The sequence below is a fragment of the Panthera pardus genome, unplaced genomic scaffold (genome assembly GCF_024362965.1).
Source record: "Panthera pardus isolate Hobbes unplaced genomic scaffold, ASM2436296v1 HiC_scaffold_17, whole genome shotgun sequence".
NCBI classification, from domain to species: Eukaryota; Metazoa; Chordata; class Mammalia; order Carnivora; family Felidae; genus Panthera; species Panthera pardus.
In genome coordinates this window covers 16,267,626-16,295,425 of record NW_026526732.1, presented here as the reverse complement: position 1 = coordinate 16,295,425, position 27,800 = coordinate 16,267,626, and the positions used below count along the sequence as shown (strand labels likewise).

At 45.8% G+C, this 27,800-nt stretch overlaps 1 protein-coding gene across 6 annotated transcripts in view; it reads left to right on the top strand.

Moving 5' to 3' along the window:
* The window catches only part of PLEKHG1 (pleckstrin homology and RhoGEF domain containing G1), a 229,908-nt gene that overhangs the window by 184,129 nt on the left and 17,979 nt on the right, over positions 1–27,800 (top strand). For all 6 annotated transcript variants that reach the window (XM_053904384.1, XM_053904383.1, XM_019431717.2 and 3 more), the window contains 8 exons: positions 5,013–5,059; positions 9,348–9,498; positions 13,276–13,407; positions 16,178–16,360; positions 16,454–16,549; positions 16,742–16,828; positions 22,674–22,707; positions 25,695–25,790. In XM_053904384.1, coding sequence (XP_053760359.1) covers positions 5,013–5,059; positions 9,348–9,498; positions 13,276–13,407; positions 16,178–16,360; positions 16,454–16,549; positions 16,742–16,828; positions 22,674–22,707; positions 25,695–25,790 — 826 coding nt within the window. The remainder of the gene's footprint in view (positions 1–5,012; positions 5,060–9,347; positions 9,499–13,275; positions 13,408–16,177; positions 16,361–16,453; positions 16,550–16,741; positions 16,829–22,673; positions 22,708–25,694; positions 25,791–27,800) is intronic.

Sequence of the window (27,800 nt, the reverse complement as noted above, 5' to 3'; positions counted from 1 at the left end):
GCGCATGCGTGGGCCCAGGTGGGGGCTAGAGCAGCCTCGGTACCTGTGTTGTGAGGGCGTGAGTGCCCTATGAAACTGGGCGCCAGGGCCCGTGCATCCAACACTGTTTCAGGAGAAGCCAGAACTCAAGACATTTTTCTCTTCCAACTTTTGGAAGCTGGCAACTAATTTAGGTGTTTAAAAAAGTAGTATGTTTGAAAATGTGGCAGCATACGAAGTTAGTGAGGCTAACTATGATCGTGGCGGAACCGAGTAGCACAGGCCCCGTGGAGGAGAATTGGGGTATATCTAGCAAAATTACATTTGAAGGCATCCTGTAATCCAGCAGTCCTCCTTCCAGAAATCTATTCCCAAGATACAGCAACAAAAATGCAGTAAGTGTGGTGCTAGTCTTATAGTAATAATCGTCACAATGTATAGATATATATCGTATATAGAAATATTTTATTAATATATATTATATATAAATTCTATAAATAATATATAGAAATACATAGAAATATACAATATAGAGAAACAGCCGAAATGTCAATAAACAGGAAGCTCTTTGAATGAACCGTGGCATATCCACATAATGCAATACTATGAAGCAGTAGAAACAACTCAAGAGTATCTCTGTGTACTACTGGGACGGGTGGGGAGAGAAGTAGATAAAAGTGTGCAACACTGTGGTTCTCAAAGTGTGCTCCCTAGACCAGCAGCACCAGCATCACCTGGGAACTTGTTAGGATGCAGATCCTCAGACCCACAGCCAACTTACGGAATCAGAAACTCTGGGAATGCAACCCAGTAATCTCTGTTTAACAAGCTCTCCACGTAGTTGTGACATATACTCAGGTTTGAGAATCACTGACAAATAATTTGCTTTTATTTATCTAGAAATGTGGAAGGACATGCCTATATTTAAATGTAAATCTTAAAAAAAAAAAAAGGATAAACTAAATATAACACCGTATGTTAACTACACTGGTATTAACTTTTTTTTTTAAAAAAAGAATCAACTGTGAAATTAAAAATTGGTCGCCGATAGGGATGGAGAGAGAGACTAGTGTGGAAAGGAACCGAAGCTAGACTTCTTTGAATACGCGTTTTCTTACAGAGTTGACCTTGAACCCATGTAAATATTTTACATAGTTATAAGACAAAATGAAAGTTAAAAAAGCAGTCTCCAAAAATGAAAACAAAATGAAATGATGAGCCTCTGGATAGAGCCAATCTGTGGCATGATCACACGAAGGAAATTCCAGTTGCTTTTAAAATCGACTGTGGAGAACATGCAGCAAATACATTTTTAACTGTTTTCGATAATGATATCAAATGTGCTGGTGTTGGTATTGTTCTGTTGAAATTGAGTGTATTGTGGGATACAACAAGGTGTTTATGTCAGTATCATTGACCTAGAATTGGTAAAAGGCAGAAAATACGAAGAATGATGCTAATTAAAAATGCTCCAATCCTGAATCCGAATTGCCAGGTTGAACCAAGGATGTATTTTATCTGTAAAAAACACCATATTCCTAGCTCTAGTCCACCATATTCCTAGTCCACCAAAAAGGCCTGGAAATAACGATGAATACAGTAGCAAGACCATTTCTGATGCCCAGACTATGGTCTCCAAATACTAATTCCTACCAAAAGGAATCCGGGCTCCATGAAGGATGAGTCTGGGGCAGGAAAGGTACAGGATGATCCGGAACGTCTTATCATTCCAGAAAACAAGGTAGCTGTTGGAGGCTGTAGGTCAGGTCACGAATGCTAAAGGAGAGGCTCCTGCTGGCCAAAGATGGGACATTTCAGCATCAGTGAGGATAATTAATTAAAAACAGCTGAAACTCATTAGATATGTTTCTGTTCATGAATTCACAGTGATCGAAAAGCTCAAAGTGGTGGCCTTTGCAGGATGCTAGAGAGCCAACGCCTCATCCTGAAAAATAGGGAAAATTATCAAGCATCCATCCTGCCTTTTCCATACAAACTACAAACTGCGGGGTAACCGTTAACATAAGGAAGTTCCTTTTTTGGAAGGACTCTGGCTAACAAATGAAGGAATCATAGAACCAGAAATACCACCATTTGGCAGCTCCTAATGAATTAATAAATCAGACAATAATCACCATTGGTGGTTAACATCACAAAGAGAAAGACAGCCGGACACCCTGTGCCTCCTGATGGAAGTAAAATACAATTAGGACGTATTCATGCCAAACCATGGAACATAAGCCTGTTCAGGCTTCCCCTAAACCACATGAGCGCAGGGGGCAGGGAGACACATGAAAGAAAACCGTAGGGACATAACCAGCAAGACAGGCCATGAGAAACTCTCTAGGACACACAGTCTGGTTTCTTCAACTAAATTGCAAGGGCGGGGGCGGGGGGGGGGGAGATAAAAGGGGAGCTTATAGATTAAAAGATCTTAAGAGGTATCAACCAGTTGCCTTGTGTAGTTACTTGGGTTCCAAATCAGATAGGCCAACTATTTTTAAAAAGAAAATTAAGAAGATGGGAGATTTGAAGAGTGACGGCTGAACATTCATGATAGTTTGGGATTACTTACATGTGATGATGGCACTGTGGGATGCTTCTTTTTAAAAGTCTTTACATTAGAGATGTATACTGAAATATTTACAAGTGGAATGATCCTATGTCTAGAATTTGCTTCAGAGTGGTAGGGAAGTAGGTGGCTATAAACCATGAGTTAATATCCAGGTCAGGTGATGGATGCTTGGAGATTCCTTACACTGTCCTCTCCACTTATTTATAAATATGTTTGAGACTTTCTATAATAAAAAATTTACATCTAATCCTCATCAAGCGAGCAGAAAGGATTCTAAGTAGACATTTCTTTTAAATAGGAAAAACAATTAATTAATGTATTAAAATGACCCCCCCAAAACAAAGAAAAGAAAAAGTCACTGTCTTCCAGTCACATATAAATCCAGCCTTGGGGCGCCTGGGTGGCTCAGTCGGTTGAGCGTCCGACTTCGGCTCAGGTCATGATCTCACGGTTCATGGGTTTGAGCCCCGCGTTGGGCTCTGTGCTGATGGCTCAGAGCCTGGAGCCTGCTTTGGATTCTGGGTCTCCCTCTCCCTCTGCCCCTCCCCCGCTCATGCTCTGTCTCTCTCTCAAAAATAAATAATAAACGTTAAAAAAAAATCTCAAATTGGGGCGCCTGGGTGGCTCAGTCGGTTAAGCGTCCGGCTTCAGCTCAGGTCATGATCTCACGGTCTGTGAGTTCGAGCCCCGTGTTGGTCTCTGTGCTGATGGCTCGGAGCCTGGAGCCTGCTTCGGATTCTGTGTCTCCCTCTCTCTCTGCCCCTCCCCTGCTCATGCTCTGTCTCTCTGTGTCTCAAAAATGAATACATTAAAAAAATTTTCTTAATCCACCCTAAAGTAGTTTCAAAGTAAAAAGGGCAGAATATGAAATACCACCCAAATAATGCAATGTCTCTTTTAAATAATATAATTCCATTTTAGAGTTTACAAGAACTGATAATTCATTGGCCTTGAATTACTCAGACTGAAAGTTTTACAGTCAAAAGTTTAAAAACCCAGGTTTTTGCTCTCTCACCTGCCCATCTGCATCCCTCTTTCCCTTGGCAACGTAGGGGAAAATTGTGAAAGACTTTGAAACCGACCACAAAGATTGCTGGGTGCCTCCACTAGGAAAGAATTTTCCAATTCACCCTTCTAATTTTTACGACTCAGTAGACTCTTGCATCTCTCATTGTCTTCGAACTATCTTCTAACTCTAAATTTTTGATAACTGATAACAACATCAGTGATTGTTGACCACAGACATGCAAATGAAAACTGTCCCATAGAGGGACATTGGATTTCTTTACCCTATAGAAGAAAGCAGTTTGGTATCTGTTTGTAAATTCCTATCCGCATTCCCCGTTGACCTACGCGCGCAAAGCTTGTGTTTATCCTTAAATCCAGTTACGATAGCTTACTGCTTTCCTCACCGAGCAGTAGGTTAAATAAAATCTTTGACACTGTTCATTCTATATTTGCATGGAAGTCATGGTTTTACCTTTTAAACAAAATACTGTACGAGCGAGAAGGATTGACTTAATATTTCTCAATGTTTGGTAATATGACTAGACATTTGAAAGCCCAAGAAAGAAACTAGGGCACCGGGAATGTGGTGTCGGGAAAAGGCAAGGACCCCACATTGGTGAGTCAGACACTTGATGCATTTGAGGCATTGCTACCATGCTGGTGCGAACAGAAAAGTCGGCTTGAACCCTGCTCTCAGATAATTTCCGGTTTAGTAGAAAAGAGGGGGGATCTGGTAGCTCCACAGGCGTGACGTGAATACAACATGGCCCCTACTTTGTAGGAACTCACAGTCTGGAGTGGGAGACACAGATTCCGAGGAAATGACACTACCACTTGGTGAATGCTACGAGAGATTTGGGTGTCACAGAACCCCAGCATAGGAGCAGTTAGCTTGGCTAGCGCTCTGGAAAGGCTCCTTGGAGGAAATAAAGCCTAAGTTCAGTGTCAAAGGATGCGTGGTGGCTGCGAGGTGGGACAGTGGGCGGGGACAACTGTATACACAAGGGCTTGAGAACACAGTTTTCTTGTGCCCTGCACGTACTTCCCCGTGTTCTTACCACCATAATTAGATGATATTCTGTTTCTCTTTCACATTGCACATCTACTGGGAGGACTAGGAGTGCCTGAGGCAGAAACCTCATTTTCCTCCTCTTCCTTTTTGCCTTCAGAGTCACCTAACACAGCAGGTGCTCAGTAAGTGTCTCTTGAACCCAGATGAGTTCGAGTTGATTCTAGGTATGAAACAAGGTAGATAAAAAAGACATAGATGATTGCCACAGGGGCTCAGACAGGCCCGCGTGACGACAGAGCCAGATTTACAAGTATGAATGATGTTTCTTTTTATCGTTTTTAAATGAATGGTGATGCCTGTGCTTTTCTTTCTTTCTTTTTTTTTTTTTTTTTTTTTTTTTTTTTTTTGCCTATAAAAGTCTCTTTTGTTTCCTTGCAGAGTGAAGAGTTCCACATTTACACGCAGTACTGCACTAACTATCCAAGGTACACGCTGGGAATATACCACAGGACATTCCTGCACTTGCATACTGTTTCAGGTCGAGGGGTCCGGCGTATGCTGGTGTTAGGCGTCCTGAACCTGGCCGTGCACCGGGTGCCCTGGGGAGTCTCCACAGCGTGCTGACAATGGATTACGGGCTACCCGGATATCCATCCATTCGGCTCTGGGACTCCCAGCAGAGCCAGTGGGAGGGAAAGTGTGAAAGACCGTGAAGGAGACCAAAAAGGTTGCGAGGTGTCCTTCCGTGGAAACCTAAGCAAACCTGTTGTGTTTGGCTATGATTCTTGTCCGTTGACCCTCCTGTACGTGTGCCGTGTTTTGAAAAATTTGGGATGTGCTGAGAATGAGTTTATATAATCTAGCTGGGGATAGAATATGTTATATCTTTGCCATATAATTTCTAAGAACTATGTAAAAAGGCCCCCTCATCTCACTGGATCTTGGCTTTCGTTTCGTTTACCCTGGAAGCCACACAGGAGGGTAGTGCAGGGAGCGCCACAAGGACACTAGAGTGACCATTTCAGTGAGGGAGGCCGACCGAAGACCCTGGGTCACGCTGTTGGCATTTCTTTTTTCAGCAAAAGACTTGTACTGAGCATTTATTGAGTCCTAATCATTGTGTGAAGTGCTATAAATGCCCAACGTGTCGTTGGATTTAACCTTCATGATAATCCAGAGATGCCAAGGGATTCAAGAAAAGCAAAGCATCCATCACAGCGCCAGGCGCATAACAGGTTCTCAACAATTGCTAGCGCATAATCACCCCTGCCCCGACCCAACGTAAGGATGGAGAAACTGAGGCTCCGATAGGTTTATTGCCTTCGCAGGGCCACGTAACTGACGGGCGGCCCAGCTAGAATCCGAATCGAGGTTTCCCCAACCTCAGACCCAAAGCTACTACATCCTTGTGAAGTTTCTGAAGGTTTGTGATTCTCCCCACCCCTGTGCCTTTTTGCCACTCCCCCACGTGATCAGCAGAACTTGATGGGCGTTATCGTGGGGGACGAGCCAGGAAGATAAGAGCTACGTGCCCTGTCGCCTCTCTTGGTGGAGACATGTCCCTAAGGATGACGTGGTTGGCCGGATCCACCTAGAAGAGAAGCCAGCAGGCTGAGCCCCTAGTACTGCTGCAGCAAGGAAGAACAAATGGAAACCCTGTTCAGACGTGGCCCCGGAAAGCCAGTCCGGACAGGGGCGCCTGGGTGGCTCAGTCGGTTAAGCGTCCGACTTTGGCTCAGGTCATGATCTCGCGGTTCGTGAGTTGGAGCCCCGCGTGGGGCTCTGTGCTGACAGTGTGGAGCCTGCTTAGGCTTCTCTCTGTCTCCCTCTCTCTCTGCCCCTCCACCACTCACACTCCGTCTCTCAAAAATAAATAAAAATTGAAAAATTTAAGGAAAAAAAAAAAAAAAAAAGAAAGCCAGCGTGGATTAAAAGGCATGAAGCCTGGGACTGCGATTTATGTACAAATACTTTCCATTGAAGGAGTTTAGTCTCCCTCTCTAGACATGGGTCAAGGTATTGTGCTGCAGTGGTTTATTTGGTTCGCGCCCAACTGTGCATTGGCCAGGTTTCCCTAAAAACCAAACAAAAACCACCAGAACCCACATGTCAGCTCGTACATTTGTCACCATATCCTTATGAGCAGACACACGCAGTTTACACAGTTTCACGTGAGCAAGCCTCTCTCCTATGGGATTTGTTTCCACCTCTGTGCTGAAGGTAGCAGAAAATTGTAGAATGCCCCAACTAAATCCCGAGGACCGCAAGCTAAAAACCGGCATGGTACCACACCCCAATCCAGAGAAATCACAGAATCGGCCCCCAACTTCTCCACTAAACTCCTAACCAAGGGAAGGGGGGTGAGGACAGCATTCGAACTCTGAAGCATCAGCACATTTCTGGACGCAATTATCAGGATGAGAGATACTAGAGGGGCTTGTTGGGGGGCAGGTGTGTAAATTTCATCATAAACATGTCATTCAAAGAAATAACGTCTGAATTTGTAGTTTGGGAAGTTTATATTAAGATTTTTCTGACTTAGCAGTAAGAAAGGAAAGTACAGAATAAAGGCCGCTTTTTCTATACGAGGCTGCTTCAGGGTCAAAGGACAGGCAAAATCATTTGAGCAAGGACACAGATTTTAAGAGCCTGTCATTCATGGAGCATGGTCCCAAGCTCCGTGTGTATTGGCTGGAGATAGGAGCTAATATCCCTTGCCTTCTAGCAAATGTTATGTTTTTTTCAGTGTCAAACTCCACTAAATGCAATCATGCAATAGCGTGTTAGAGAAGACCAAATGAGTGAATACAAATTAATGGAGTCCAGACTCGTGGTATGTACTAGAAGCTAAAGGTACAGGAAAAAGAGGAATAGGAAGTCCCCTTGAGGAGAGTTTAGAACGGTTTCCTGGAGGAAGTGTTTTTTTTTTCTTTTTGGGTTTTGTATATATCTTTTTTTCTTATTTTGTATCTTTGACTTTGACGAAGGAAAGAGACACGTTAGCAGAGAGATGCTCGACAGGCAGGCTCAGTGAGGCAGGCGCATCTGGCTCTTGCCCAATCGTGTGGTTTTCATATCCCTAGAAAAAGATTTCCTCTTGTCCCCTCGTCTCCAATCAGTTTGCTGTCTGAGGCCCCAGGTTTCCGTTCCCCTGTCTTAACAAGCGAAGAGTGCTGAGTGTTTCAGCCCATCTGACAACATTTCTTCTCCCTTCGGATCCAAGCTGGGGATATTAAATGTCGCCGGCACACCTTGACAGATGTCCACCTTCTTCATACCCGTCACGCCCCAATAGTTTCATCTTGAAGAGACACAAGCCCTCCCTCCTTTCCCCGGCAAGGGGTGCAGGCCCTGTCGGGTCATTGTCCTCAGATGTCTGCCTGTGCCCTGAATCTGGAGTTTGGTGCACTCAGAATTGGTTGCAGGTATCCTGTCTGTGGGTAAGAGCTCAAGCCTTCATATGGCCAAAGGGCAACTGGGCAACTGGTTCTGCCTCCGAAGAACCTTAGAAAAAACCCTTGGCTACATGATAAAGAATAGTTTTGAAATCTCCACTTATGTGGGAAATAAACCCGTTTGAACAGATACTTCTCAAAGCAGATGGGCACAAAAGTGATTCTAATAGGTTGATTCGGACCTCCATTTCACTTCCTTCCAAGGAGTCTTGTTTTGTTGTTTGGCTCTAATTTTCTAAATTAATCCTGAAAACATGACTGACTTGGGGAGAAAGGGGCTGAAATTACTTCCACCTGCTTTCTTCTCAGTTATGAGAACATAAGATTTTAATTTACTTGTGTGTGTGACTCCAGAAGCCCACTAGCTTTTATGTATAAGGTAGGAACACTGTTTCAACTAGTCCTTTGGGATGTTGGGGGGCGGGGTCTACTTAATTACCTTTTGGGGGGCTGGGACGCAGACGGAACCCTGACCTGCTTTCCTAGTACACTGAGGGAGGCACACTCCCTAAGAGAGGAGGTTCTCTAGCTGTTTCAGAAGCTGTCATTAGAGGGATCTGTTCAAAGGGAGGTTAACCCGTGGGCCACAGCCTCCAACGATCTGCAGGGAGTATCATACGGTTTGTACATGATACAAAGGCAACCAGCAAAAGGGGTGACAAATGTCCAGCTCAGGGCTGGATCTGCTGAAGAAAGAGCTCCTTTTTCTTGGTACATTTTCTTTAAAAAAACAAATTTTGTTTAATGTTTTTTATTTTTGAGAGAGAGAGAGTACGAGCAGGAGACGGGCAGAGAGAGATCGGGAGACACAGAATCCGAAGAAGGCTCCAGGCTCTGAGCTGTCAGAGCCCAACTCAGGGCTTGAGCTTATGAACTGTGAGATCATGACCTGAGCCAAAGTCGGACCCTTAACCAACTGAGCCAGGAGCCCCCCATAGTGCCTTTTTCTCATCCATCCACCCCAAGAGATACCTTTTTCTAATCCGTCCAGAGGCACTTTGGTCTAGCTATAGCTCTGTTGCTACCCTACCTGTTCTAGGGCATTTACACTTACGTTCGCCATTAAAACTTGAGTACCTGGGGCACCTGGGTAGTTCAGTCAGTGAAACGTCCGACTCTTGGTTTCTACTCAGGTCATGATCTCACAGTTCACGAGTTTGGGCCCCGCATCGGGCTCTGTGCTGACCGTGCAGAGCCTGCTTGGGATCCTCTCTCTCCCTGTCTCTCAAAATAAATAAATAATCTTACCAATACATTACAACTTGAAGAACTCGTCTTACCATTACAACTCGGGTGAAAATATATATTCTTGTTGCAGATCAGTGGCTGTGCTAACAGAGTGCCTGCGGAACAAGATGCTGGCCAAATTCTTCAGGGAACGTCAGGAAACTTTGAAACACTCACTGCCTCTGGGCTCCTATCTCTTGAAACCAGTTCAGCGGATTCTCAAGTATCATCTCCTTTTGCATGTAAGTTTCTGCCCACACTTGAATACCTTCCAAGGGATGGGGATTTGGCGTATATATATTAAGTCGAGGCGGGGGGGGAAATATCAGAAAAGGCTGTGGACATATGGAAACATTTTCCACATTCATACTTTACAACTGACTAATCTGCTTGGAGGAATTAGAGATATTTATATTCTGGGCCCGCAGCCCCATTGACACCAGCCAAGCAAAAAGATTCATCTTAGCTCTGATTCTGATAGGGCTTGGGAGTACCTCACTCCGGGCAGTGAACAGTTTCAGGCAGAGAGCTATCATCTTAACGAAAAACAGATTTTTTTGTGTGTTTTATTTGATTTCCACGAGCCTGGCTTCAGGAGGCAGTTGGGGAGGAGAGCTATCGTAGATTGGCTCTTGCCTGAGCAAAGAGAAGGGCTGAAAAAGAAGACAGATGAGGGGTGTGATGAGTGATCTTGAGCTGGGCTTAGCATCGCTTCAGGGTATTTATTTCATTTCCCATTACTTGTACACAATTCAAGGAGGCTTTAGAAACAAGGGTAGAGAGGTGCCTGGGTGGCTCAGTGGTTGAGCGTCCGACTTCGGCTCAGGTCACGATCTCACAGTCTGTGAGTTTGAGCCCCGCGTCAGGCTCTGGGCTGATAGCTCAGAGCCTGGAGCCTGCTTCCGATTCTGTGTCTCCTTCTCTCTCTGACCCTCCCCCGCTCATGCTCTGTCTCTCTCACTCTCAAAAATGAATAAATGTTAAACAAAAAATTTTTTAAAAAGAAGAAACAAGCGTAGATATAGCTCCCACTTGCTCATGTCTGACCCTCTAAGGAAGCTGATAAAATTGGGGGAAAGTTTTGTTGCAAATAATCTCCACTGAGTAAGTAGGATTCGATCGCCTTTATCATATGAGGAAGGCATGGCACGGTGGTTAGGAGTCAGCCACTGGGTCAGTCCTGCCTGGGTTCAAATCCTGTAAGTTGTCCATGTTCATTGTGCCTCACAGGCCGTCCATAAAAATGAGCTATTGTTTTTGTTTTATTATTTTTGTCCTCCATTAAAAACCTTTTCTTAAAAATATTTTAATCCAGAGCTCTTCTCTGTATCAACATGCCTGCAATTTATGTTTCTTGTTAAATGATTCCAGGTTTCCCACTTGGATAATCATTCCAGTTTTGCTCAGTTCACACACATCTACAATTTTAAGGAAGCTTATGGTCCAACTTCTCAAAGCTAGAAACTTCTCAGCTTTGTCTGTCTGCCTGGGTGGCTCACGTTTGGAGAATCTTGTGTCCTATGAAGCCACATCAGGGATATTGCTTTAATTGTCACACTAATACTAGTGACCTCTTAGATTAGGAGGATTAATTTGCTACATCAGTGTCCAAATAACTCTCAAATAAATAATACCTCTCCCAGGATAGATCTCCGGTGGATTGTGCTAATATAGCATTTAAGACTAGTGCATCTCAGTAATCTCTAAATACAGCCTCTAGCCAAGCAGCGTCTAAGATGGCAGTTACTTAAGCATGTCGGACGTAACAAGGTCCTTACAAAGAGGTAATTAATAGGAAAAATGGCCCTTACCCTCTAAATAAGGAGCTGGTATCTTAGTTCAGGCTGCTGTAACAAAGTACCATAGCCTGGGGGGGCTTAACAACTTATTTCTCATAGTTCTGGAAGCTAGAAGGCCAAGATCAAGGCGCCAGCATGGTCAGGTTCTGGGGATATCCCTGTCCTGGGTTCAGACTGCGAGCTCCTTGTTTCTTTACACGGTGGAGAGAGGCAAGAGACCTCCCTGGGATCCCTTTTATAAGAACAGTAATCCCATACTCTGGTTTCTCTTCAGATCGTATAAATCTTTCGCCTTTTACTATAAGAACACTAATCCCATCCATGAGGGCTCCACTCTCATAACCTAATCACCACCCAAAGGCCCCACTTCCTAATACGGGCACAATGGGGGTTAGGGCTTCAACATGTGGCTTTTGTGGGGACACAGGCATTCAGTCTGTAGCGGTTGGTACAGAAGAACAGTGGTTAGATTAATCGAAAACTAACTTCCGGTTGCCTCTGAAGTATTTTTGCTTTTATGGTTGATTTAGAGCATTCCTTCTGTGTCATTTACATCACTTCAAAGTTGGGTAGCCATCCATGAAGAACCGCACAAGAATACACTCTGTACTCCTGAGTCTGTTTGTCATTGAACAGGATTGCCTCTCAGGCCAGAAGAAGAAATTATCATTTTCAAGTTTATTTACTTATTTTGAGAGAGAGAGAGAGAGAGAGAGAGAGAGAGAGAGAGAGAGAGAGAGAGAATCCCAAGCAGGCTCTTCCCACAGAGCAGAACCAGACTTGGGGTTTGATCCCACGAACTGTGAGCTCATGACCTGAGCCAAAATCAAGAGTTGGACACTTAACCAACTGAGCCACCCAGGTGCCCCAGAAATTATTATTTTTTGTTAATTTGCTGTTGATCTGAAGCTTACCTGGGAGTTGTTACTTTAGTGGTATGGTTTCATAGGACCTTTCCAGCAGCTGAGTTTAAGTGTAGAAAGAAAATGTGAATTCCTTCCCAGTTTTTAGCTAGGTGGAAAACTTGAGTATTTAGTAAAAGTAAACAGAGATTTATGAGGTAGGACTATAAAATAATGGAACTAACTTTCATAAGTTATACCATAAGATTCAATCTCCAACCTTGGACTTAATGTTCATGCCTATCATAGACGCCCTAGAAATGATCTAATTAATTATAATATCTTCCTACTGTTTTATGTATGTATATAGGTTACTGTTGTCATTGTAAAAAGATAGAGCTTCAACTTAATAAGCATGTATTGACCACCCAGCTCTTCCATGGTTACTATTGAGTAGATAAAAGATTAAATAAATGATACAATAGTCCCTGTCCTCAGACTCTTGAGAAGGCTAGGGACATATGTCTTATGTGCTGGAAAGAATTGGAGCAGAGCTCATGGCCCTTTTGTGCCCCTGGGATTGCGAAACTCAGTGCTAAGTGCTTATGAACTTCATTTGGGCTTTAAAGCCTTGACTACATGAAAAGGCCCTTGCTGTAGAGGTACTTTTAAAGATAATGGCCGCTCTGTGTTTGACTCTGTTACATATGAAATCCTGCTTGAGACATTTTATTTCCCCTGGGAGAAAAAAAAAAAAAAAGTATGTTTTCTTTTTTTCTTTTTTAAATATTTTTTAATGTTTATTTATTTTGAGAGAGAGTGTGTGTGTGTGTGTGTGTGCTCACACACAAGCAGGGGAGGGGCAGAGAGAGAGAGGGAGAGAGAATCCCAAGCAGGCTCCTTACCGCCAGCACAGAGCCCGGCATGGGGCCAGACCTCATGAACCATGAGATCATGACCAGAGCAAAAATCAAGAGTTAGACGCTGAACGGACCGAGCTACCCAGGCACCCCTGTTTTCTTTTTTCTTATATTACATTGGCTACCAGGAAACTCGGCAGTCTCCAACTATAACATCAACTCTTGTATCTACTGTAACATCTCTAAGAGACTTAATGGACTCTATCATGTTTTGTTTTATCCTCCTCGTCATGAAATTCTACTCTATTGCTCGTTGTCCTAGGCCCATCTTCGTCCCTATCTTACCACTTTGTTGTAGGTATTTCTGGTAAGTTATCTCAAACTCTTAAGGCACGCTGCTCATGTGTAAATAAATAGGCAAAAATAATATATGAGGAACGCGTCACAGAGGTACTATGTTTCATTGGCGATAGGAGAAAAATAATGAAAATGACCGGCTCCTTTTTTTCCCCCCCAAGGAAATAGAAAATCACCTTGACAAGGACACAGAAGGCTATGATGTGGTGCTTGATGCTATTGACACGATGCAGCGAGTGGCCTGGCACATCAATGACATGAAGAGGAAACACGAACACGCGGTCCGGCTACAGGTAAACCCTCGAAACAGCAGCCCCGCTGGCACACTGACTTCTTTCCACATCAGGTATTAAGGCTGCTCAAGCGTTGGATGTCACCTGTGGCCTTCATCACATCTGAAGAAAGATCGGGACATGGCTAATACTGATCGCTGTTTAACGCGGTGTTTACGAGAAGTTACTTTATAACTTTTAAACTAATAGTTTGCTCGGAGCCCCTTCAGTAACCCAAGTTAAAAATTGGAGTCTCCCTTGGGGCGCCTGGGTGGCTCAGTCGGTTAAGCATCTGACTTCGGCTCAGGTCATGATCTCACGGTTTGTGAGTTCGAGCCCTGCGTCAGGCTCTGTGTTGACAGCTCAGAGCCTGGAGCCTGCTTCAGATTCTGTGTCTCCCTCTCTCTCTGCCCTTCCCCTGTTCATGCTCTGTCTCTCTCTGTCTCAAAAATAAATAAAAAAATTAAAAAATAAATAAAAAATTGGAGTCTCCCAAGCCCTTCCTTACCTTATGTTAATGACAAAGAAGTAATTCTTGCTGAAAGCAGCTTTCTTCCAAGCTGTTGAAAGGGTTTTTCAGCCTCTTTTCCGCTCTCACTAGTTAATGTAGAATTGTGAGGTGGTCCATGGGTGGTGATGGGGCCGGGACCCAGACGAAGGAGAGCTAAGTCTGGAAGCAGGTCCTTTGCAGTGTTCTACTCGGGAGGAGGCCGTCTACTGTGTGTTAGTTTCCTCCTTTCTAAAATAAGACAGACCAGGGGTTTGCGAAGACCCCTTCCAACACCAACATTTTGGACCCTAAACCTGTGGGAACTTTTGATAAATGCTAAGCCAGGGATCGTGTCCCAGGCACATAAAAAAATGCACTTTTTAAAAATAAAAGGTTGGGGTGCCTGGGTGGCTCAGTTGGTTAAGTGCCCAACTGTTGATTTCAGTTCAGGTCATGATCTCGCAGTTTGTGAGTTCGAGCTCTCATTGGGCTCTGCGCTGAGAGTGCAGAGCCTGCTTGGGATTCTTTCTCTCTGCCTCTCTCTGCCCCTCCCCCATTCGTTCTTTCTCTCTCTCTCTCTCTCTCTGTTTCTCTCTCTCCATCCCTCTTGCTCTCTCTCAAAATAAATAAACATGAAAGAAAAAAAAAAAGGTTAGGGGCACCTGGGTGGCTCAGTCAGTTAAGCATCCAACTCTTGATTTCAGCTCAGGTCATGATCTCACGGTTTGTGAGTTCAAGTTCCCATCGGGCTTTGCACTGAGAGTGTGGAGTCTGCTTGGGATTCTCTCTCTCTCCCTCTGTCTCTGCCTCTACCCTGTGCGCGCGCGCTCTCTCTCTCTCTCTCTCTCTCTCTCTCTCTCAAAAAAATAAATAAACTTAAAAAAAAATGTTTATGTTGGTCTAGAGGCTGGTGGCAGGCTCCTTCGTGTCCCTGGAGTGAGACATAAAAGCCCAAAGTGACGCCATGCTGTGTAGAGTATCTGTGGAAACTCAGGAAAAAAGATACATTATTCAGCCCATAAATTTAAGCAAAACCGTAAGATGCATCTATAGGCAGCCAGAGTATGATGTGATGCAATAGACTATCAAAAATCAAGGGAAGGCAACATTCTAATCTTTCAGGTCGTGTCTTTTTTTTTGTAACAGTAAGAAAAGGTTTAATAGTTCATCATCCAGATGTTTTGTGGACTTAATGTCTATTGCATATTCGGAAATGGCTAAATGACTGTTTTTTTAGACCTTGTAAATCTGTTTGGCATTCTGCAGACATTGCTAAATCAGGCTCAGGCTCAGACTTTTATCTCCATTACCGCCCATTTCCACTTTCAACCCATGGACATTTGGGGTGTCCTGTATGGGGACTGCTTAATTAAATGCTCTTTGTGAATATTTTCATTTTTCAAAACAATAAAAAATCAGCTTTCTTAAAGAACATTGATATGGGTGTACAATAAAATCCCAAAGATACCTCAGGATCATGGTCTCAATTTATATTTAGCGAGCACCATTAAAAACATAATGGTAATGAAATTAATTTCCTTTCCCCAAATAAATGGGATTGACATCAGGAAATTTCTAAGATGTCTCTTACGTGATTTGTCACAGGCTTTAGTTTTGAGTTACTTATATGTAGTATGGATTTCAGTTTCTGGAAAAAGGTTTCCACAGCAATAGCTCTGAAGGTTTTCTGCAGAGAATATGGGTGAGAAAGTCAAGGAAAGGATGGCTCTCTGAGAAGTCACATGCCAGTCGCCTCTTTACCTAGCTTTTGAGAGACATAACTGCTGCCATCAGCCACAGGAGAGGGATTATCAAGGAGCGGAAATAAGTAATTGGCAACTCATCAACTAACAACTCGATTCATTTCTGTTAGCCCTTATGTGACAACCCCCATAAATGTGGATATAGGTCAGGGCACCTGAGTGGCTCAGTCGGTTAAGCTTCCGACTTTCGCTCAGGTCACCATCTCCTGATTCGTGGGTTCAACCCCTACATCGGGCTCTGTGCTGACAGCTCGGAGCCTGGAGCCTGCTTCCGATTCTGTGTCTCCCTCTCTCTCTGCCCCTCCCTCACTCATGTTCTATTTCTGTCTCTCAAAAATAAACATTGAAAAAAAATCTTTTTTTAAATGTGGATTTGGGTCACGGATCATTAGACACCACTGGATACCAAATAGACCCATTAGGCCCTGTCATAGAATATTCAGACACCACTCTTGAGATTCAGCAAACGGGAGACCTTTCCCTCTCTTCCATGGCTTCCCATCTCTTGTTTAATCACACAGAATGGTCACTTTTTCAGGAGATACAGAGTCTGCTCACTAACTGGAAAGGGCCAGACCTGACCAGCTATGGGGAACTGGTGCTCGAAGGGACCTTTCGCATCCAGCGGGCCAAGAATGAGCGGACGCTCTTCCTCTTTGACAAGCTGCTTCTGATCACAAAGAAGAGAGACGACACGTTTACGTACAAAGCTCATATCCTGGTAGGTCTGAACGTTGGCCATGGGCAAGGGCTTCGGCCGCTCGTCCCTTTCTCCTCCAAGTGCACCTCACCCTCTCTCTGCTCTCCTGCTCAGTGTGGCAACCTCATGCTCGTGGAAGTGATACCAAAGGAGCCTCTCAGCTTCAGCGTCTTCCACTATAAGAACCCCAAGCTGCAGCACACGGTTCAGGTAACAGCAGAGGCCTCCCCTCCCTGCAGGGTTCGCTCTTGTAAACGATGGGCGCCGTGGGCCAGCCGGCCTTTCCAGAGCCTTCTGGCCACACGGTGTGTTTCCCGTCTCGTCAGAGGGTTATGGGAGTGTCTGAATCTCGCTCGTGGTAGAGACGTGAGTCGTCTGACCGTCCGCATTTCCTTCCGCTAGGCCAAATCCCAGCAAGACAAGCGCCTGTGGGTTCTGCACCTGAAGAGACTGATCCTGGAGAACCATGCGGCAAAAATTCCAGCTAAGGTAAGATGCCGAGGTCCACAAACAATAAAATGTGAGGTCATCCAAGTCCTAGAAGGCAGCCTGAGGGCAATAAATGTTCAACTCTGAAATAAAGAGAATTGGGAGATAGGATATTTATGGGATCAACTAAATTAGCCATGTATGTTAAAAAGATTCACAGGGCCACCGGGGTGGCTCAGTCGGTTAAGCATCTGACTTTGCCTGAGGTCACGATCTCATGGTTTGTGGGTTCAAGCCCCACGTTGGGCTCTGTGCTGGCAGCTCAGAGTCTGGAGCCTGGTTTGGATTCTGTATCTCCCTCTCTCACTGCCCCTCCCTCGCTCATGCTCTGACTCCCTCTGACTCTCTCTCTCTCTCTCTCTCTCTCTCTCTCTCTCTCTCTCAAAAATAAGGTAAATAAACATTTAAAAAAAAGATTCACATATAGGGAGATTGTGGAAGTTTTTTTTTTTTTTATTGTGGTTGTTTTGCTTTGGGGTTTGAGGAAGGAAAAGACTACAAGAAAATTTCTAGAGAAATAGTAGAGTACAGTTATGAGAAGTATTCGAAGCTATACTAAGCAGCTATTGTGAATAGAGCTAGCTGCGGTTCTGTGGGAATGCTAAGGGAAAGAAAATACAGACTCAGCTGTGAGGGAGTTTGTAGATGAGGGAGGTAGCCACACACACAACCAACTGTTCGCTAAACAGGAAGAATTAACAGAGGTATAAACCAAGTGTTGTGGAAGGATAATGTGTTCAATTACAGTTGAATAAGGAAATGAAGGAAATACCTTCCTTGTGAATGGGGGCATCATGTTCACAGCTCACAGACCGTGCCTTGGCGGAAGGGCTGAATCCTCAGGAGATGGAGTAGGGGGTGAGGCCGGGCAAGCGGAAGGCAGTCCGCTGGGCTCTGAAGGTCTCGAAGGCCTAAGAAGTCCGAGCGCATCGGCGGTGGGAAACCACCGGAGGCTTCGGAGGAAGGGCTGGCAGGGTGGCCCCTGTGTTCTGAAAGGGTGACTTTAGAGACCGTGTGACAGATGAGTTGACGAAGTGACACTGGAGGCGGAAGCAGAATGAGCAAGCCGCCACAGTCGTCTAGCAAAGAGACGAGGGGCCCTTCGGGGGAGCCACGGCAACGGGGGGCGGGGGGGGGGGGGGGGCAGGTGCAAAAGCTCTCAGAGAGGTTGAGCAATGGTCTGTCACCCACGAAGCGCATGAGGAAAGAGAGAGATGGGAGTCAAGCATGAGTCAGGGGTTGAGCCCAGAGGACGGTGTGGAGTTCTGAGATAAGGAGAGGAACCAGTTGGATGGGAGTGAAGAGAAGCTCTCACAAGTGCGTGCTGGGAGGCGGGTCGGCCCCAGGTGGAAATTCAGGTCTTGGAAGCTGCGGGCCTGGAGGCTCTCTTGACACAGACAGCGACTGAGGCCCCGAGCTTTGAGAGGATGGCCCATGAAAGCGCGTGAAGGAAAGAAGCCCTGGGAATCCCAACATCCGTGGGGACTTAGAGCACCACCAAAAGGGGTTAGGTGGGAGGCCCTAAGAAAACCCAAGGAGAAAGCTGTGCTGACAGAGGAAGAAAAGGATCTCAGAGAGCGTGAGGGGGCAACCGTCTGCAGGGCTGCAGGGGGCGAGGCAGACTCCAACAGAAGGGTGGATACACGGGTTGGCAACCGAGAGATAAAGGAGAGACTGCAGTGCGTGGTGGAAAAAAGCGGAAATGAGAAGAGGCAGGCTGGGTACAGACTTCTTGAACACAGTTCAGAACACTTACCAGGCGGTGGTTTGAGGAGTGAGACACCTGGTGCAGGTGAAGCACGCCGTGGACGTGACTGTCGGCGGAGGGAAGGAGAAAGGGAAGGAGAGCGGAAAGGTGAGCGGAGGAATGCTCTTTGGGAGCCATTTTGGGGGGCGGGGGGCCACCATGGATCAGTGCGGTGAGGTAATTTAAAAATCTGCTCAGCAACTTGGAAACAAGTGTTGAGGAACCATAGCGCAGGTGGGTTCCCCAAGGTGAAGGTCAGCAGAGCCAGTACAGGGGAAGGTTAACAGGACGGGGGAAGGTGGGTGCTAATCAGCACATGGGTGCGGTGACCGAGCGGGATTTCCGGGCTGAGCGGAGAGGGAAGGCACCCAGGAGACTGGGCATGGCTTGAAGGACTGCTGGCTGTAGAGTCCAGGAACCGGCGCAAGAGCAGCCAAAGGTGGGCAGGTGGAAATACGGAGGTCTGTAGCTGAAGTAGAGACTTGTAGAGCCCCTGCCTTAGAAGCAAAGCAGTTCTCAGTGCTGCTAAGGTCCTGGGGCCGCTTCTGATTGTGTGTCGCTGTTCTGGAGCGGAGGAAAAGGTTGTCAGAGAAAAAGTGGCGTGAGGTAAGGGTGGAGAATACATTGTCAGCGGTGACAACGGATGGTGACATGGTCCTTGCTGGGCGGGGCGGGAGTGACGTGGAACAGAAAGCGGGATGACGGCCATGGGGGTAGAACTAGGGGGAAATAAGAAACGTGAACATTGCGGAGAAAAGAGAGTCCATTTCACTCTGGGTATTTTGCAGAGCACTCGAAGCTCGTTCTCAGGGGCTGTCGGCAATGATCTTGTGCCCAGGAAGTGAGTGTGCAAAGGGGTGTGCTTTGAGTTAAGCATGAGTCTCATTTCATCCGAGTGTCGAGAGCTGGAAGGTGCAGCTCATGCAGAGAGGTGACGGCGTTTTCTTCGTGGTTGGTTAGTGGGTTGCTGGCCCTGTGCCTCGGAATGCCCTTCTGAGCAATGACCCAGTGTCTTGGACATGCCCCACCTCTGGTTCACCGGTGAACTGGGAAAATCAAAACTGCCAGAGGATTCTGCAAGGCCATTACAAAGCAAGGCTGGCTGACATACCTGTCCTCTTTCTCCTACACAAGATGTGTGGGTTCCACGGGGTTTCCCTTTGTGCGTTAAAATGATGAATACAGTCACAAGGCAGGTGTATCTCTGTACCCAAATTCCTGACCCTGACCCTGGCCCTTTTACAATCGAAGCGTTACTTGTTCCGCCACAACTTCTAGAACACACGTACAGTGTGCTAACTGCTTTGTGTCTTTAGTTCGGCCTCAGCAAACCACCTTACGAGAAAGATCTTACTCACCCCATTATGGAGAAATAAAAGCAGAAGGTCAGGGACGTTAAGTGAACTGCCCAAGTTTATGTGGCGAGTGCATGAGTGAGCCTGAGTCAGACACAGGTCTGGCTGGCTGCGGAGAGCAAGCCTTAACCATATTGCCCCCAATGGCAACGAAAATTCACTTATTTAATAGACTTCATCCCCTATAATGTGATGATAATTTTCTACTTTATTGAAGCAGGATTATTATTAAGCTAAACCCTCCACTTCTTTCTTCAAGGCTTTTTCTTATTATTTTTTTTTCTCTAAAGCTTTCAAAATCTGTGTATTCCTATTAGGTAAAAGAAATGCGTAATGAGGAATTTTTGTGAACATCAAAAAATGCATCACAGCCGTCTACCAGTGTTACCACAAGCTGATGGAAATTCCTGTTAGTGGCTCCTCCCAGCTTCCTTGAGTTCCTTTAATTCGGCGATGGTCCCTGGCTGACTCCTAGAGGAAGATGTGGGAACTGTACTTTCCTGAAATGAAATGTCAAGACAGGAAAAATAAATACCGAGTTCGTCAAGTCAAGTTTATAGATACCAGGAAGCTTCTTGGAAATAGCCGTCGTGTTTATTCATATACGTAGTGTATAAACTCACTCTCGTCCTGATTGAGAGTAAAGACAGAAAGGGAGAGGCTTTTGCAGTTTATATAATCACCTGGTCCTTTAAGGGCACTTCACAGAAACTGAGCTCACATTGGCGTTTGAAATTAATTCCAACTAGTCATTGCAAACTCCGAATATATGATAAAAATATCAGTGTTACAAAATGTATGCATTTGTTATCTCAGACTTAGGGTGGCTTCATCAAGCCTTTTTTTTTTTTAAACCTTCCTCCTCCTTTATTTATTTATTTTTTTTACTTTATTTTTGGGGGGGAGAGAGGGAGCATGAGCAGGGAGGGCCAGAGAGAGAGGGAGGGAGAGAATCTCAAGCAGGCTCCACACCATCAGCACAGAGCCTGATGTGGGGCTCGATCCCACGAACTGTAAGATCACGACCTGAACTGAAAAAAAGAGTCAGACGCTTAAACAACTGAGCCACTCGGGCACCCCTTCACCACCCTTTTTTTTTTTAACTAGATATTACCATTTATTTTTATTTTTTTAAGTTTGTTTTATTTATTTTGAGAGAGAGAGAGAACACATAAGTGTGAGCAGGGAAGGGGCAGAGAGAGACGGAATCCCAGGCAGGCCTCCGCACCGTCAGCACAGAGCCCAGTGTGGGGCTTGAACTCAGAAACCATGAGATCATGACCTGAGCCAAAATCAAGAGTCAGACGCTTAACCGACTGAGCCCCTAAACATTACCAGTTCGCCCAAATGTTTTCACTGTGCTATCACGGATTGTGGCAAAATACAAGAAAAATTATTTTTAAGGTGATTTTTAGTCTGATGTCCGTCAGTTACGTTACACGACCCCTGAAAAATGAAAATGACGTGAGAGGAGTTCTACCTGAACTAATTTTTTTTCCCTCTTTGAATCCTCAGGCAAAATGATTCATGTCAGGGTCATTAACCATCTCTTTTTTTTTTTTTTTTTTTTAACGTTTATTTATTTTTGAGACAGAGAGAGACAGAGCATGAACGGGGGAGGGGCAGAGAGAGAGGGAGACACAGAATCGGAAGCAGGCTCCACGCTCTGGGCCATCAGCCCAGAGCCCGACGCGGAGCTCGAACTCGTGGACCGCGAGATCGTGACCTGAGCTGAAGTCGGGCACTTAACCGACTGAACCACCCAGGCGCCCCATTAACCATCTCTTTATATCTCCCTAAACGTTAACTACATTGGCAACAGGGACAATAGCCAGAAGCCTCAAAGCAGTAAAGCTGTGAGCGTTGAGGTGGGGAGAAAGATGTGTGAAGGAAGCCCCGGTCAAGGTTTATCTGGCCCAATCCCTTGGCGGGTGGGTGGTGACTTCGCTGTGTTTAGTGCCTATCAGTTGAGCCTAGTAGCAACTCTGAAAGGTAGGTCCGGCCTTGCCATTTGTGGCTAAGGAAACACCTCCAGCTGGAAAGCACCAGAGCCTGTCACAAACCATGTCCTCAGGGCCCTTCCCCCTGCCTGGGAGACTCTAGGGCACGGGAGAGACTAGTTACAGGCGTGCCAGAGAGAGCCAAGAGAGTTAGCTAAGGATAATCTCAGAGCATTTGGACAGAGGAAACTCCCAGCAATCTTTTTTGCAACAATTCAGAACAGTTATAAGGCCCCAGTGATTTGGAGAAGGCGGATCCTAGACCCCTATCCCTTGAGCCTTTGGTTCAGTAGATCAGGGTTGAATAGCCGGGATCTACATTTTATAATGGGCTGACCGCCAGATGCCGGGTTTTAGAAACCTTAGTGAAAGGCTCCCCCCACTTCCTCCTTCCCACCTCTCCTTTTCTCTCTCTCCCCCCGCTTCTTCTCCCCCTCTTCTTCTCACCTTCCTTCCTTCCTTCCTTCCTTCCTTCCTTCCTTCCTTCCTTCCTTCCTTCCTTCCAGATGGAGGCTGTAAGCTTAGCTCTGCTGATCGTGTAGCACGTGCGATCCACAGGAGGCACTCCTCCGTTCGAAGCCCTTGAACTGTGTGTTAATGCCTAAAAGAAATAAGGAGTTTTTTAAAGCTTTTTCAAAAATCCCTTATTCTGGTGGGATAAGACCTGTCTCACGATAGCGATAGGGAGTTTGAAGAAAAAACAAAGAGTAATTGTAGTTATAGATGCACTTTCTTTCTTACAGGCCAAGCAAGCAATACTTGAAATGGATGCCATTCGTAAGTTTTGTTTTCTTAATACAATTTGAAACCTTCTTGTCTACTTGTATCTATCATCGTTTCTATCTCAAAGTGTATAAAAATGTCAATTGTAAGAAAAGCACAGTTCTTTCTTCACCGTTTTCACAAGTGGAGCTGGCAGAGGGTATCATCTTTTCCTTACGCGTTGACTCGTTTGTCTATTGATTTCGCTGCTTTATCTATGAGTCGCCTGTTGGCCAGCCACATGGCCAGATCTCTGTGTCAGCTGCAAATGTAAGATACGCTTCCAAGGTCAACTCTTACCCTCCCCTCCGCCTCCACCAAAACTCAAGGTTTTACACACATTTCTGGCCGCACCCCACTGAAGGATAACCTGTTGATTACCTGCAAGGATCATGCCAACGAGACAGTGAATGGTTTCCCCGATGCAGCTCGTATTTGAGAATTACCACTGCTCCACATATGGGATTGTATTTCCAGGCTTATAAAAACAGGCAGAAAATGAATACAAGTGAGGTCTTTCCTAGAACATAAAACCTGGCTCAACACCGTTTATCGATTCTTGTTCTCTCCCAGATTAAATAGACTAAGAGAATCAGTGGTTTCAGAGACTGACAACCATGTCAAACAAAAACTTGTACTTAACATATCTGAAATAACTTACTTTTGAGGCATCTTTCCCCAGGTACAAGTACTGATTCACGTCCCTTCCATGCTGCTGGCGGTTAACTCTGCTGAGGAAGCAAGAAGCGTTAGTGAGGGAAAAAGATAAGCTTCCTCCCCACATGGCTGAGGTCCCCCATTTCCTATCCGGCAGCTCCTGAGAGATGATGGGACGTGACCCCAACTAGAAGGCTAGGCTGGGGCCTGCTGCCCTGTCTTCTCTAACCCCCCCACCCCCATTTTATTCACTGGAAAGCTCTTGAAGATTTTTTGGTGGGGCGCCTGAGTGGCTCAGTCAGTTGAACGTGTGACTTCAGCTCAGGTCGTAAGTCTCACGGTTTGGGAGTTCGAGCCCCACGTCGGGCTCACTGCTATCACCACAGAGCCTGCTTGGGATTCTCTGCCCCCCCCCCTTCCCCCGCTTGCACTCTCTCTCAAATAAACATTGGGGGAAAAAAAAGGTTATTATTATTTTTAATAAAAACGCTCTAAAGAGAAGGCAGAGTCATGGAGGGGCATGTAAACGTTAGGACGAAAGGGGAGGTGCGTGGGTGGCTCAGTCGGTTAAGCATCTGACTCTTGATTTTGGCTCAGGTCATGATCTCATGGTTGGTGACTTCAAGCCCCACATCAGGCTCTACACTGTCCGTGAGGAACCTGCTTGAGATTCTGTCTCTCTGCCTCACTTTCTGCCCCTCCCCAGCTTGGGCTCTCTCTCTCCCTCTCAAAATAAATAAAAAACAAACAAAAAAATAAATTTATCGGTCTAAAACAGAAAGAATTAGGAGGAAAGGTGGAGAAAGAGGTCTGAAGAAGCCCCTATCTCTATGACAAACTTCATTCAATAGAACTATTTCCTCATTCTCAGCCTCTGGGTGCTGGTTCATGGACACCATTAAGATTCTGTGAGTGCACACACAGAATTATTTCAAGCCACTAATCGGTGCTACGTGGCTTTCTTCCAGGCCCAGGACTAGGCTAGAGCAGCCCAACCCAGGAAAATCACCTCATTTGCCCACCTTGACTTTGGACTTGTCTGGGTAGGAAGAGAGTAGGCCAGTCCGTTGGGCCAAGTGACCTCATTTATGTACCTTTGCTACTGACATTGGACAAATGTGTGTGGTCTTTACAATTCTTAGAACCCTTTCGAACTGTAGACACCCTCTGAAGAGCCTTAACTCTACTATAGCCGTGTCCTAAAATTGTTTACCCTTAGGCTTCAGGGTGTAGATAATCCCTGAATATGCTGGAGTGCTTTAGGATTAGACCCGATTTTACTTGTTTTTAATGCTGATTTATTTTTGAGAGAGAGAGTGTGTGGGAGGGAGAGAGGGGAAGGGAGAGAGAGAATCCCAAGCAGGTTCTACACGGTCAGTGCAGAGCCCAACCTGGGTCTCGATCTCACGAGCCACGAGATCGTGACCTGAGCCAAAATTCAGAGTGGGACGCTTAACCGACTGAACCACCCAGGCGCTCCTAGACCCCATATCTGTCACTTGATCTCGGCCAAAAGGCCGAGAAGCGATAGACCCCATATTCTTAATCTGAAGCCTGTGTGCTCCTTAGACGGGCAGAAAGACATAAACTCTGAAATTAAATGAATATCCCTTTTCTGGTAAGAGACCCCAAAGCATTCATCAAATGTTCGCAGTGTCTAGAAAGATGTTAAGAGTCACTGCAGCAGAGGCCAGCTTCCGGAGGGCAGGAATAGCTCGACATCCTCCACGCCAGGCACAGACACCTCGTGAAACTGTGCTTCAGTGGAATTCTCCAGATGGCTTTGCCTTGACAGAGTCTCTTCTGTGGCTCATCGCCACTGTCTGTCTGGGGCCTCGTGAGCAAGTTCGGCTGTGGTGATGTTTAACAGAACCGTCTGCCCTCTGTTGGGGCAGCGCGTTGCCCGGGACCCTGAGTGGCAGTAGGAGGTTAACCACACCTTGCACGTTTTAAGTAACTTTCTGCAAAGGGTATAGCCAATGGCTATGGCTCTCTCTGCTAATGAGCAAAAAAGGAGACTGCAGAGAGAGCATGTATGTGTGCACGTGCGTGTGTGTGTGTGTGCGTGTGTGTGTGTGTGTGTGTGTGTGTGTGTGTGTGTGTGTGTGAGAGAGGGGTGGGGGAGGGAGAGAGAGCGCACACGTGTGCCAGAAAGGCACACGTCCCTGTGGACAGACTCCTGGAAGTCCCCGTGATACGTAGTCAACACCAGTTAATGGAAGGAGAGACTATCCCATGTCTGATGAAAAAGAATAAACCCACAGATATCCAGAACGAGCCGTACCAATTTTCTGAGAAGTCGCTGAACACCTCATTCTTATTGGTGCATGTGGTTCTCTTTTCAGACTATCCCGGTTTCTGTTACAGTCCCGAGGGAGAGACTAAAGCATTTTGTGGTTCTCGAGACAGTTCTGCTCCATATCGGCCGAGAAGAAAATCTGGTAACTAGGATGTCGTGATCAAAAGCTAATAATCTGGGGGGACTAGTAATGAAAGATCCTTTCAGTCTGGCAAAAAACACATTTCCCTTCTAGTGTTGGAGCTCACGGCCAGTTTGAATACATTGGAAGCGGCCCTAAGATGGGACTGTTGGGCTTTCGTTCTAAAACTTTTCTGTGTATCTCTCTATTTTCCAGGGAATGTAAAACTATCAGTCCACTAATTCCTCTTTGCATAGCTTCTTACCACCAGCTTGTAGGTACTTAAAGCCTTATTGACTACACTGGGGAAAAATCGTACCCTATCAACGACACATACAAACGATCATGCAGACCTAACCCTTTAACACATGTTTGCTGAACCAGACTCCAGGTAGCATTCTCTTAGGCCTCAGATTTTTTTTTTTTTTCATTTGAGTCAGTGTTTATTGAGTACCCACCTAACCCCCCGTGCTGGGCTAAGGACTGGGAATGCAAGAATAAATAATACATGTGATTCCTGCTTGCGAGGAGGTCGTAGTCCAGTGGGAGTCAACAAGGGGGAAGAAATACCAGTCCGTATAATGGAGCTGTGCTGGAGGTTGAGTAGAGGGAGAGGCCAAGGAAAGAGAGAGATTAACTCTCTAGGAAGGCGAGAAAGCTTCCCAGAGCAGGGGACCTGGGATAGAGTCTGGGGGCTGAGGAGACAGATGAGGCGGGGAATAGCACGTGCAAAGGCCCTGGGACTGGAGCCAGCGTACCTTAGATCGGACCTCTATTGCCGGTTCTTCAGCCTGGCCGGATGGAGCCGTGGGTAGAGGTACAGGCATGCAAGGTAAACCAGAAGGAGAAGTGGCTAGAGCTGCAGAGGGGGCCGAATCACAGAAGGTGTGAACTTGATCCTGCAAGCTACGGAAGGATTTTAAACAATGGGATGTTTACCTTTTAAATACAGAATTCTGGGGGCGGCTGGGTGGTTCAGTCAGTTAAGCACTGACTCTTGATTCCGGCTCAGGTCAGGATCTCACAGTTCACAGGATCAAGCCCTGCGCTGGGCTCTGCACTAACAGCATGGAGCCTGCTTGGGATTCTCTCTCTTCGTCTCTCTCTGCACCTTCCTCGCTCGCACTTTCTCTCTCTCTCTCTCTCAAAATAAATAAACATTTAAAAAATGTTTTTAATTACTAAAAAAAAAGGAATTCTGGTTTGATGTAGAAACTGAAGTAGGCATTCTGTCTAGTCTGGAGGAGAGAGGACAAGAGCCTGGATTAAGACCCTGGGGGGTAGGGGGAGTGGGGGGAGTGGGGTGGCATTATTGGGATCCCACAGGACTGTGATGGATGAATACGGGAGAAATGTTGAATGATGTCCTGGCACCTAACTTGGGTGGGCAATGTCAGTGACAACCAAGATAAGAAATTGGATAAAAGAACAGTTATGGGGGAAGACAGGTGAGTTTGAGGCATGCTGGTTTTGCTTGGTCTATGGGCACATTGGGGAAATGTCAGATCAGCAGTTAGCATTTGAGGTCTGAGGCCTGGGACGAGGGTCTGCTTTAAGGATATAAAATTGAACACTGTCCGCTTATAGGTGGTAGTTAAAGCTAAAGAATTTGCTCTACTGGTTGTTGGGAGGGTGGTTTTCTGTTGTGCAACCCCTGATTGCACAGCTTAAATTAAAAAAAAACTTTTTTTTAATCTTTATTTTTTTGAGAGAGAATGAGACAGAGCGTGAGCAGGGGAGGGGCAGAGAGGGAGGGAGACGCAGAATCCAAAGCAGGCTCCGGGCTCTGAGCTGTCAGATCAGAGCCCCACGCAGGGTTTGAACTCAGGAGCCGTGAGATCATGACCAGGGCCGAAGTTGGATGCTTCACCAACTGAGCCACCCAGGGGCCCCTGCACAGCTTACATTTTATCCTCTGGTTTTGTCGGAGTGAATGTCTTGCTGTCGAGTGTCTCTAAGCAATGGGTTTCAGGTGTATCTGATTAAAAAAAAATAGAGCTCAGTTAATTTGCCTATAAACTAATAATTCAC